The sequence below is a fragment of the Gopherus evgoodei genome, chromosome 1 (assembly GCF_007399415.2).
Source record: "Gopherus evgoodei ecotype Sinaloan lineage chromosome 1, rGopEvg1_v1.p, whole genome shotgun sequence".
Taxonomy (NCBI): domain Eukaryota; kingdom Metazoa; phylum Chordata; order Testudines; family Testudinidae; genus Gopherus; species Gopherus evgoodei.
In genome coordinates this window covers 110,496,962-110,510,514 of record NC_044322.1, presented here as the reverse complement: position 1 = coordinate 110,510,514, position 13,553 = coordinate 110,496,962, and the positions used below count along the sequence as shown (strand labels likewise).

Genomic DNA, 13,553 nt, shown 5'->3' with positions numbered 1-13,553 from the left:
TGTTTAATGCACTATACATGTAATTAAAAATAATAAGATAAGAAGAAAGTGACTGGTAGTGGGTCTGGTCAGTACAGCTGTAGGGACTTCCATAGACCAATTTCTAATTGTGTATGTGTGTGTAATACCAAGTTTATCTTGATTTAAGTTCTAAAACAAGTTTTAGAAGATTTCTGTTATAAAAGAGAGGATCTGTTAATAAATAAAATAAAAGTTATACAGAGTAAGGAAGTAGAGGCAATACTGATGACTTCAAAAGAGAATTCATTTTCTTTTATGCAGCACTAAATGTACAAAGTTTTGTGATGATAAGCTGCTGATAGATCCCATGGTGCTGAAGAAGAAGCTCAATAGGATGGCAACAGAACCAGGGGCTTTTGCTGTCCTCAGCAGCCTGCTGCTTTACATCACAGACCTCGCAGCCTGCGACCCACAGATGCCAAGGAAGAAGGCAAAATGGGCAGAAGGCAAAGGAAGCAAGGTGATTTGTAATCCTGAATGCCAAAGTGCAGACAAGAGCAAGCGCCCCACAAGATTCCAGCTTTTGCAATCCAAGTTCATGAATAACAATCATGAACCTTACATAAAGAAGACAAGAGAAGTTGGCAAACTAATCATTAAAGAAAAGCAGTGGGTAAACAGAGGCTGTCTAAATGCCACTGTTAACAAATTAGACAAAAATAAGGAGAAAAAAGGAAGTGGTCAAGCACCAGAAGAGAACAAAAAGATAATGCCCAATGAGAGGGTCAAGTGGAATGGTCTGAGTGGGAAAAATACAGTGAAAAACATTCTGAAGAAATTTTTAGCTGCAGGGGAGAAAGAAACTAAGGAGAATGCTTCTGTCTGGAAAAAGAAAGAGCCAAACAGCAGTTTGCCAAAAATAATCAGCAGGAATTCTGTTTTCTCCAAACTGAAGGAAAAGTTTGAACAGGAAAGTTCTGTTTGTTCAGCCACAGAGGCGAAAACATTGCTGTTGCGCAAAGGTAAGAAAAATACAAAGGCCCCAAGTAGAACACCTATTCACAAACCAGAGGTCACAGTGCTCCACACTGTAACAGCCACAGTTCTAAATAGCCCTCAGTCCCAGTATTTAGTGTGTACGAAGGCTCCAATGCCTAGATTCAGTGTTGTGACTGAAATTAGCCATCCTTGGAGCTGGTGGACAAACAACACTGATAGTAATCAGCCTTTTGATCTTGGCACTCAAATGGGAGAAGTGAGTGACTCTGACAACAAACATGATATTAAGCCTGGTAAGAATGAAATGCTAGAAAATAGAGCACAAGACAGAGAGTACAAAGGACAGATGCAAACTGTACAATGTGTAATGCCCAAGGTCATGACTGACAACAAGGACAGCGCAGAGACTAAAATAGATTCCACAAACCAAGGACTTGGTTTTCTTCCTAATCTAGACTGCTCTTCTACTTTCTGTAAAAATAAAGCCCTTGCAGACAGCATTCCTACCTTATCTAAACCCACATTATCTCACAAGGGGAAGAGCACATTAGCTGGATTTGATACATCTTCATTAGGGGATAATAAAGCTGCTCAAAATGTTAGTGAAGACAATCCATCTACTAACTTGCCTTATTCTGGTATAGCTGAAGGATCCAGTGCACACAATCCCCAGGATATTAAAGAGGTTCATATTCCTAAAATAACAGTGAATGCATGCAGTTCAAAGGAGACAGAAATAGTTTTCTCAGAGTCAGAAAAAGATCCTCTCTTCACAAGCCAAAAATGTTTCCCGGAGGAGAAACTATCGGAAAGTATTCCATGGTTTTGCTCCCCAGTAGTTCAGGCATCTCAGAATGTAATGCCTCCAAGTGATGACCTGCAGTTAACTGTCAAAATACCAGTTACTGACAAAATGCCACCGCTGATGCCCAGGCAAGAAAATGCATCAGATTTTAAAGGCAAACATTCCAAAGCAGCTGTAAAAAGAGAGAAATTTCACTATAAACAGGAAATATTTCCTAGTTCTAGAAAAAATGATTGCAAAATCACAGCTAAGCAAGAAGAGGAACCAGCCATAAACCCAAACAGGCTGTCTGATTGTCAAATGCAAACTGAACAAATAACCCAGGAATCACAGCCACATCAAATGCTTAGCCAACAAAATAACATTGATAATTTCAGTACTAATGTATCAAATCCGACTATGAGTCAGACATACCAAGTACACTTATCAAATGATTCAAAGAAGGAAAAAAGTGGTATTGTAGAAGGAAAGCATATCTGCTCTGATTTTGAAAAGGACCAAGGGCCATTGTCAAGTTATTTAATGAAGCACAGGTGTTATATTCCAGAAGATAATTTTGGGAAGGACCAATTATCCTCATCAAATGAAATGGCAAGTCAGGAAAACAATACTGCCAGAGAAAGGAGTACCTTGTGTCATCTTGAGACTTATCAAATGCCATCAAAGTATTTCATGAAGCATGAAAGTGACATTGCAGATGAGAATCCCTGGCCTAATTCTGAGACATGTCAATCATTCTCATCAAATTATTTAACAAAGCATGAAAACAGTACTGCAGAACAAAGAATCTGGCATGCTATTGAAAAGCCCCCAATCCCATCATCAAAAGATTTGGTGAAAGATGAAACCTATAGTGTAGAAGATAAGAAGGCTTGTCATAATTCTGGTAAGTACCAATTACCTTCTTCAAATGAGTCTGTGAAGCATAAAGATGATATTATAGTAAAGAATACTAAGTATAATGGTGAGAATTACCAGACACCACCATCATCAAGTGATGTCATAAACCATGAAAATAATACAGCCAAAGAGAAGAATATCCATCATGTTTTTGAGAAAAATCAGTTACTCTCACCAAATGAACTGGGGAAGCATGAAAATAATACTGCAGAAGAGATAAGTCCCTTGAGTAACATAGAGAAATCCCAATTACCCTCATCAAATGCACTGGTGAAGCCTGAAAATAATACCGCAGTAGGGAGAATCCCCTTGAATAACTGGGAAAAGTACCGACTACCCTCACCAAATGGATCAGAGAAGCATGAAAATAATACGGTGGTAAAAACAAGACCCTGGCGTAATCTGGAGCAGGACCAACTGCCAATTCCAAATGATGCTCTGAATTATGAAAATGAGAAGAGAGGTGAGAACTTTGAGAAAAACCAGTTTCCTTCCTCAAATGAAATGGTGACACATGAAAATAATAGTGCAAGTGAGAGAAATAACTTACATAAATATGAAGAGTACCAAATGCTGTCATCAGATGATGGCTTGAAGCATGAAAATGATGCAATGGTAGAGAAGAATGCTACTGCAACAGAGAGAAATACCTTGTGTAACTCTGAGATGTGCCAAATACCGACATCAGGTGATTTCATAAAGCATAAGGATAATAATGCAAAAGAGAAGAATTCTTCTAGTTTTGAGACATGCCAATTACCCTTATCAAAGAATAAAATAAACACTCCAGGACCGAGAAATACTTTGTGTAACATCAAATACCAAATGCCAACAAGAGATTTAGTGGAAAATGAATATGACACAACAGAAGAGGAAAGCACATGTTGTAATACTGAGAAATATCAACTGTTCTCATCTCATGAATCAATGAAACATGAAAATAATGCTGCAGAGGCAAGAAATATCCAGAGTAACTTTAAGAATTACCAAAAGCCTTCATCAAGAAATATAGGGGAGCATGAAAGCAAAACTGTCCAAGAGAAGAGTACCAATCATAATTTTGAAGAGTACCAGTTACTCTCAAGAAATGCACCACAGAAGCATGGAAAGAAAGCTGCAGTAGAGAGAGATACCTTGTGTAATCCTAAGAAGAATCAAAAACCATCATCAAGTTCATTGGTTAAGCATGAAAATAATGTTACAGTAGAGAAGCAACAACAAACACCATTGTCGGATGATTTTGTGAAGCATGAAACTGAAACTGTGGAAAAGAATAAACATCATAGTTCTGAGAAGTACCAGTTAACCTCATCAAATAAATTGGTCAAGCATGGAAAAAATACCACAGTAGAGAAAAAGCAACAAATACCAACATCAAATGATTTTAGAAAGCATGAAACTAACACTGTGAAAGAGAAGAATAAACATCATAGCTCTGAGAAGTACCAATTAACCACATCAAATAAATTGGTGACACATGGAAAAAATACCACAATAGAGAAGAAGCAACAAATACCAATATCAAATGATTTTAGGAAGCATGAAATTAGTACTACAGAAAAGAAAAATCCACATCTCAAAGTTGAGAAATACCAGGTACCCTCCTCAAGCAAACTGGAGAAGTATGAAACTAATAGTTCAGGAAAGAAAAATAGTTTGTGTGACTTTGAGAAGTATCAAGCTTCATTGCCAAGTGATCTCATAAAACATCAAAGTGATTCAGCATTAGAGGAGAATACTTGGCATAACATCGATAACTACCAAAAATTACCCCTATCCAATGATGTATCCAAACATGATAAAAATACTGTAGAACAGGGGAAAACCCAGCATGGCTTTAAGAAGTACCATAAACTATCATCAAATGATTTAGCAAAGCATGAAAATGTTGCTGCTGAAGGAAAGGCCAGGAGACAAGGGTCTGATCAAACAAATGACAGAAAAACAGAACTCCAGGACTGCGCAAGAACAGCAGCACAAGCAAAATACATAGCAGAAAGTTACAGTGAAGGACCCCTAAATTCATCTTTTAAACCAATGATAGTTAGAGTAAGTGATACATTTAAACATCACACCTGAAATATCTCTACAGGTAAACTAATTACCTCAATTATTTGTGTCATCAGATCTTTCTTTTTTCCATCAGTGTTCAAGACATTAAATTATCACTTTGTAATTGCATGGATATTGATGTGTATTTCTTAGGGTGCGATTCTTTTCCCTTTCTTAAACACTGGCCAGAAGATCACTGCAAATATATCATCAAATTAATCATCAATTTATTATGAGAGGGACTGAGAAATCATCAACAATTTAATCCTGCTCCAATCTCTCCTTGATAAATGCTCAGTTTTGTTTGTAACTAGGGTATTTTGAGGATGAACTTTCCTTTGTATTTACTCATTCTAATAAAACGCTGTTACTACTCCTTGTAGGAACGGCTTTAGACAATGTCAGGCTTCGTTAGGTCAGAAATGGCCACTTAAGTTCTAGCTTTAAAGCTGTAAATGCAAAGGCTGATCCTTGCTAACATGAATAATTTTCAAGGGTAATGTGCAGAAAGGTAGATGCTTCCTTTATCTGCAGGAAAGTCCTGAGAGGACAATATGTTAAATAATTTACTGTCGGGCGCTTATGTTCTGTGGTATAAATATTGGGAAAATATTGATTGAACCTTCTGTCAAGATATTTACACTTTCGGGTGTGTACAATATTGATATGTGTTTGTAGAAATAGGTTATTTCCTCATGCATGTCACACTATAGCTACTCTTGTGTTCACAAAGGGCCATAATGTAGCAACTACAAGTACTCACAAAGGGCCCAGTCCTGTAAGGTGCTGAGCAGGTCAATGAAAACAGGCTGCTGAGAATGCTGCAGGAAGGGTTCAGGACTTTGCAGGATTGGGGTTAAATTGCCTTTGTGGCATATCAGGGGCAGACAGGCCAAGGCAGGCATTGCCATGGATATTAAAGTTACTCATTGGAAAGTCTTATCATGCTCGTGCTTTCCTGTCAAGTGTAGCAAGTGTTTACCATAGTATGATATGAAACTTGATAATAATGAACAGCTAATGTCACTGAAACGTGCCAGTGGAATGTGATGTTCAGAGTGGACAGTAATAGCAACTTTTATGTAAAGTTTGTGTGTCCCAGGCTTTGCTTTGGTAGATAGGATTGGTTTGTTATGTTTCCTTCTTTCTGCCCAGCTGCTGAACAGAATGTAGCTGCAAAATGGAATCTTGCTGTTAATGCCACATAACACCCTGTGGTAGGTAGGTAGATATTAATATAATAAAGTCAACTCTCACATGTGCCAACGTATCTGCCTTGTTTTCATAAGTCGGACACTGTGGAGAGAAGCCTTTTCTAATTAAAAAGGCCTTTCTTTAAAGGGCACTTCCTAAAGGCTTTGATTCATTAAATGTTATCCACAGCCATCCGTACACAGATCCTGGCTCTTTGACAGCCAAGGTCAGCCTGCCTGAAAAGCCAGTTAAAACCCCAATCCTTTAAGTGGCAGTAAGCTTCTGAAAGTTGCAGAGCTAATTTAGACAGGGCAGAGTTTATGCAAATAAGCTCTTCCTTACCCACAGTCCATTGCACCACATTCCTTTGAATATGTTAGACGCTGTCTAACATAGTGGTCTGGTTGTTGCTTGTTTCCCAGATTGGCAGAATGCTCCTCTATGACTCCAGCCAAGAGAATGATGACATGAGCAGACTGGCAGCATGCTAAATTCAAATCCCTTTGATGACAGTGTGAAGAGCACAGATACACAGACGACAGCTGGGCTGGGCAGGCAGGGGACACTGCTTTGAGAGGTGACATGGAACACAGTGTTCCCTTCCTGATAGCTAAAGAAGGTGATATTTCAAATTTTTCCTTGAAGACATCGCATTAGCCTTCCTGGTAGCAAGAAGCTCATGGAGTGAAATCTTCCCCTTCCCATGCAGAGGGCCAGATAAAAGAACTGTGCCCCCCTTAAAGCCACAAAATTGGGAGTAAGTAGAATTTATGGGTTGTATAATACTGGACCTCTGCACAGGGGAGAATTCCATTCATGGAGACTTTTTGAGCCAGCAGCCATTGAGGCTTCTTAGAACTGAACTAAGCATGATTGATATTATTATTCAGTATTACATGACCTAGTTGGAAAGTGCACTGTAACATAAAAAAAATCAATATCAAACTAGAATAGCAAGTTCTCTGTTTGCCTGCTCTCTAGCTGGGGTCTAAAAATTGCAGATATATCTGGCTGAAGTGGGGATTTTTTTTTTAATAAAAAATGAGTGTTTATTTTTTGTAATAAAAACCTGCAGTTCATATGGTTGGAAAAATCACCAACCAGAATTAGGGAGCTTTTACTAGCTGCCTGGAAATTGATAAAGTGTTACTTGGGCAATGCACAGGGAATTTTATCTATGTGTACCAGGAAGCCCAACCCCTCTCTGTGTGTATCCTACATGTCTGCTTCTCTTGTTGCTGCCGAAGCACTACACAGTATTCTGGAACACTTTCCTTTCAGTACAAGTCAGATATTAGTGAGGTAGATAATTTTTAGGGGGTGATTTTTGCATTTCTGTATGCCTCAATGTATATGGGCTAGAAAAGTGATAAATCCATTAGCATCAATTGATCATCTGCCATAGGAACTGGAACTAGGAGTGTTGCATCCCCTGGCTTGAAGTGGTTTCCATTATATATAGGGTTTCCAGTTTAATTCAATGGCTTTTGGCACCCCTGCTACAAAAATTGTTCCAGCATCCTTGTCATCTACCACAAGCAACCTTAAAACACTGGAGACACTTGCACCAACTGCAAACTAATGTGTGATGGCCCAGTAAAGTAAACCACATCTTTTAGTATCAATAATTATTAAGGAAATGTCAAAACAGCCTAGGTATTTAACAAAAACGACATATAAGCCGGGCAGGGGGAGGGAGGTTGTATCACTGTCCTGGGAAGGGAAGTGAACACCAAAACCTACTCCCCTTAAGGCCCTTGGCTCAGGGCACCATTTATTGTTTGAACACAAAAGACATAAAATAAAGCAACTTTTAGTTGCTGGCTACAAGCCCAGAGGTTTTTTCCCTTGTTGCCTCCAGCCATGTGGTAGGCAGGGATCCCTTAACCCTTTTTTGAATTGCTGCTCACCTTGCCCAAACAAGTAATTATTTTTTTTGCTATTTTTGTTAGCACATCTGATGTTTACTTTTCTATATTTGAATTATTAATGTAATCATATGCAGTACTGCTACTGTAAAATGTTATTGTTTTATATTCTACTATAGTTCACTAGGGCTGGGATTTTGAAAGGGCATAAGGGAATTAGATATTCACCTAAGGGAATGAAGGACTCAGATCTCATTGATTTAAATGGAATTTAGGTGTCAGATTCCCTTATGCTGCTTTTGAAAATCCCAACTTAGACCTAAATACACAAAACCACAACCTTCTTGCAAATGAAAAGAAAGAAGAGTGCAAAGGGTTTCTGCAAAGCAATTCCTGCATATGTGTTACAATTTAGAATTTCCAATGTTAATAGTGTCTTCCTCATTTGTATATGCAGTTATTTTTGTTAGGACCCCAAGCAAACATGATGACATTTTTTTCATGCGCCGGTGCATTTTGCATTGATTTGAGTTTTTGTAACTTTGCTTTAATTGAACACTGAGGGTCATGAAAAAGAAGGCAGTCAAGAAGCATGACTTTAAACTAGAGGTTGGGGCTCTTGGAGTAAAAGAATTAGGCTTTAGAGGAGGACTGGAATACCATACAAGAAGATCTGGACGACCTTGAAAACTGGAGTATTAGGAATGGGATTAAATTAAACAGTGTAAAGTGCAAGGTCATGCATTTAGGGACTAACAACAAGAATTTTTGCTATAAGCTGGGGACTTAGTTGGAAGTGACAGAGGATGAGAAAGACTTGGGTGTATTGGTTGATCGCAGGATAACTATGAGCCACCAGTGAGATGCGATTGCAAAAAAGGTTAATGCAGCCCTAGGCATAGGTGCTGCTACACAGGGCCCGCCCAGAGGATTCAGGGGCTCTAGGGTCTTCAGCAGTGGGGGTCCTTCCGCTCTGGGTCTTCGGGGCACTTCAGCAGCGGGTCCCGGAGCGAGTGAAGGACCAGCTGCTGAATTGCCGCCAAAGACCCGGAGCGGAAGAAGCTCCAAGTCTTCGGTAGTGGGTCCTTCACTCGCTCTGGATGTGTTCGGCGGCACTGAAGGACCGGCCACTGAAGACCACCGAAAACTCTCGTGGGCGCCCCTGAAAACTTTTGTGGGGAACTCTGCGGGGCCTGGGACCTGGAGCAAATTGCCCCATTTGCCGCCCCCTCTGGGTGGCCCTGCTACTGCATCCCTTCCCTTGAAGTAGTTTCCATCATATATAGGGTTTAAGTTTGGTTCAATGATTCTCAGCACCCTGACTATACAAATTGTTCCAGCACCTCTGGTCCTAGGATGCATCTGGTGAGGTATTTCTAGTGGAGACAGGGAAGTATTAGTACCATTACACAAGACACTGGTGAGACCTCATCTGCTATACTGTGTGCAATTCCGGCCTCCCATGTCTAAGAAAGAAAAATTTAAAGTGGAATAGGTGCAGAGAAGGGCTACTAGGATGATCTGAGGAATGGAAAACCTACTTTATGAGGGGAGACTCAGAGCTTGGCTTGTTTATCCTAGCCAACAGAAGCCTGAGGGGACATATGATTGCTCTCTGTAAATACATCAGAGGGATAAATACCAGGAAGGGAGAGGAGTTATTTAAGCTCAGTGCCAGTGTGGACCCCAGAACAAGTGTCTATAAACTGGCCATCAACAAGTTTAGGCTTGAGATTAGACAAAAGTTTCTAACCATCAGAGGAGTGAAGTTCTGGAACAGCCTTCCAAGGGGAGCAGTGGGGGCAAAAAACCTAATTTGTTTCAAGACTGAGCTTGATAAATTTATGGAGGGGATGATATGATGAGACTGCCTACAATGGCGTGTAGCTGATCTGCGACTGCTAGCAGCAAATATATCCAGCAGCCAATGATAGGACACTAGATGGGGAGGGCTGTGAGGTACTACAGAGAATTCTTTCCCAAGTGTCTGTCTCAGGAGTCTTGCTCATATGCTCAGGATCTAACTGATCACTATATTTGGGGTCGGGAAGGAATTTTCCCCTCTGCAGTTTGGGGCATGGATCACTCACAGGTTTAAACTAGTATGAATGGTGGATTTTCTGTAACTTGAAGTCTTTAAACCATGATTTGAGGACTTCAGTAACTCAGCCAGAGATTATGGGTCGATTACAGGTGTGAGTGGACGAAGTTCCGTGGCCTGCAATGTACAGGAGGTCAAACTAGATGATCACGATGGTCCCATCTGACCTTAAAGTCTATGAGAGTGATCACATGGTGGTTAGTGCAGGGAGTGGTGGTAAGTAGAAGATTCAACCAGCCTGTTTTTTTCCAGCATCTTACAAAGCATTCATGCCCTGTACTCTTAAAGCATAATAAAATCCACATGCAAGCCCCAGCATCTAGCATCAGTAAACTACATATAGTGTATGAGCACATAGTAAGCCAGTTTCACTAGAGCAAAAACACATAAAAATCTAATATGCATATTCAGCTTATTTCCCCTCCCTCTCACTTCTACAAGCAACAGATACCAAGAGGTATGTGCTGTTTCAGTAGCTCAGTAGAACACCCTTCTCTAGGCCAATCATGGTATCAGTCAAATCCTGGAGCTCTTCACTGGCCACGGTGAAAAAGCTCCATCTTGTGGTCTAATTTATATAGCATGCTGCAAGTAAATGGAGGTGAAACTAGCAAAAAGAATAATAGATTCATAGAAATACAGGGCTGGAAGGGGCTTCAGGAAGTCATCAAATCCCACCCCTGTGAAGAGGCAGGATCAATTAAATCTAGACCATCCTTGACAGGTGTCTGTTTGGCCAGTTCTTAAAAACCTCCAATTGTGGAGATTCTCCCATCTCTCTTGGAAGCCTATTCCAGCGCTTAACTATCCTTACAGTTAGAAAGTTTTTCCTAATATCTAACCTAAATCTCCCTTGTTGCAGATTAAGCCCATTACTTCTTGTCCTATCATCAGTGGACAAGAAGAACAATTGATCACTGTCCTCTTTATAACAGCCCTTCACATATTTGAAGATTGTTATCTGGTCCCCCCCTCAGTCTTCTTTTCTCAAGACTAAACATACCCATTTCCTAATAGGTCAGGTTTTTTTTAGTTTGTTATCATTTTTGTTGCTCTTCTCTGGACTCTCTCCAATTTGTTCACATTTTTCCTAACGGGTGGTGCCCAGAACTGGACACAGTACTGCAGCTGAGAACTCACTGGTGCTGCCTAGAGCAGGACAGTTATCTCCCATGTCTTACATACAATATTTCTGACAGTGATTGCACTCTGGAAGAGCATCTCTCAAAAGTGACTTGTTCTGGTGATTAAGGAGATGCAGCGGGAAGTGTAGGGATCCTTAGGGTTCTAGCTGGGATGCTATAGGACACTGAAAGTAAATGCCGGCTATCTTAGAAATCTAGTTTAACTAGTTCACTTTCCATAATATCTTTGAAATGCATAACATCCTCGAATTCTATTTGTCTTTTTCACTTATGCAAACATCCCAATTTATGGAACTAAGTATTTTTCACTCCACGATGAGGGTTTTTAGCATAGAAGAGTCATTGCTTGATTACTGCTTTGTTATCATGTAAAAGACTTCCTCTCTGTCAAATACGAAAATAACAAGCAGCTGATTCTATGGTTGCTGTATGACCTGAAGGGCCTGGTAGGATTTTTGAACTATTATGCACCTCAAATGGCTTTCCTTGGTTTGTCCTTGTTGGTTCTACCACTACTTATATCTTATTGCACTGTAGGTACCTGGAGGAATATGTAAAATGGTAGGCACCTTGGCTGGCCGGCAAAAGCTACAGCAGAGCTTTGATGACGTGTAGAACTGAACAGCAGAAACTTGCCACCAGAGGGAGTGTATAGAAATAGTAAAACCTGTGCATGAAAATAAATGTTGTATTGTATTGCTCATCTCTACAAATGTGTGTTTTAGAGATTAGGGGTTATATGTTCAGGTTTGACTAGTGGTTTTGGGTGCCCAACTTGAGCTATCTTAAAGGGGTCTGATTTTCATAAAGTGTTAAGCAACTGCTCTCTGAAAATCAAACCCCGGTAACATGTCTCATGTTGCACAGCCAAGAATTGAAGCATCCCAGATCACTTTGAAAAATATTTTAAAATGAAGGCAAACCTAAGGATAGCTGCCATATAGGAACAAATCAGGAATGCAGTATCCTGTCTGCAAGTTTGGCTAAGGCAGGGCATTTTCATCACAAGAAGGTGCAACACCCGTCCCCCACCCCCGCAGGGTGCATGCTGCATTGTCCAGTACTACACTGAGCATGGAAGGGAATCTGAGCCCACCTTAGTCCTGGCAGAAAGGTGGGAGAACTTAGTCAAGGAGCAGCTGAAAAAGGTGAGAAGCTGATTCCATTTGCTATTTCCCAACAGTTCCTAGGGTGAGTTGAGCAAAATAACACTGCATGACACTTCAGAAGCCACTGATCATTACCAAGAAGCAGCAGTGTTTAATCTGATTACAGGACCAAGCCAGAATATTTGAGTCCCTATAAATCTTTAAAATTAAATCATGTGAATTTAATGCTCATTAAAAGATCTGGATTTCTAGGCCTAGTGACTGAGATCCTTCCTTCATGTAAAGAAAAGGCACAGTGCAGGTGTCTGTGGGCCAAACTTCCCAGTAAGACCCTGCCAATATATTCCAGCTGAACTGCCTCCTTCATCAAGCAGACATATCTGCAGAACACAACAAAAGCCCAAGTGCAATTTAGGCAATATATTGTCTCATATCAGGTTTTCTTTTATAGTCTTTTCTGTGATACACATTATACAGTATATAGATAGTGTTTGTAACTGGAAATCACAGCAGGTTGCTGTCATGAATAACATAGATGTTCCTTAATAATGATTCTTTGCTTATTATCTGGGTTGCTTATCTGTACCACTGAGGGTTGCATGAGGCAAGATTAGAATAATAAAGACACATACAGTAATCGTCTTGTAATAATCCTTATGAGAAAATCAAGGAAGAAGCATGAGAAATGAAGACAAACAAAGCCTGCAACTATCTAATCAGACATAAACTGTTGTCTATTTTCTATGAGAGCTGACACGAACGGGGCTGCACAGGGCAGATGGAACATGTAAGATGGGGAGAAATTATGAAAGAGACGTGGCTTTGAAAAAGAGCAGCTCAGTCTTTGTGCTGTGCCTGGGAATCGATTTGTATAGTGAGCGACCTGGCTACTTGTAACTGACAGTTGAACACTGAGGTTGCAGTACAGGAACTGTGCTTGTGCTCTGAAGAAAAAATGACAACACCGTTGACAGCTGAATAAACCAATCATTTATTTCCACTCTCCTTCTGGTGTAGGGTGAGAATTTCTGTTCTGGTTGTTAATACCCACACGCCATCTTGAATTCCTGACAACAACTAGGAATCTATCTTGGCTGCCTTTCTTCACCCTCCTTAGGTATAGTTTCCCGCCCTATCTACCGAAAGGCAGGAAACCATGTGACATGTGATCTGCCCAGTAACGGCAGGGCTTATAAGGGTCAGCACATCAGAGAGAAGATGCTGCCCATCTGAGTGGCAGAGTGCTGGATCACAGCCGTGTGTTCTACTCAGGTGCGTAAGCCAGAGCACAGCACCTTGGGGTTGTGGGAGAGTTTAACACACTTGCAGGCAAGGGTGAGCTGTTAGCTGCCACCCTCTCATCTGGATCTTACTTGCACCCATGACAACGCAGGGGTGGAGGAAGAAGAATCACCAGCA

At 40.4% G+C, this 13,553-nt stretch overlaps 1 protein-coding gene across 1 annotated transcript; it reads left to right on the top strand.

Annotated features, from left to right (window-relative positions):
- Positions 1 to 288: 288 nt before the first annotated feature.
- Positions 289 to 8,753, top strand: LOC115654582. The gene is made up of 2 exons (XM_030569016.1): positions 289 to 5,938; positions 6,334 to 8,753. The coding sequence occupies exon 1, from the start codon at positions 329 to 331 to the stop codon at positions 4,742 to 4,744; it is 4,416 nt and encodes a 1,471-aa protein (XP_030424876.1). The 5' UTR covers positions 289 to 328; the 3' UTR covers positions 4,745 to 5,938; positions 6,334 to 8,753.
- Positions 8,754 to 13,553: the final 4,800 nt, after the last annotated feature.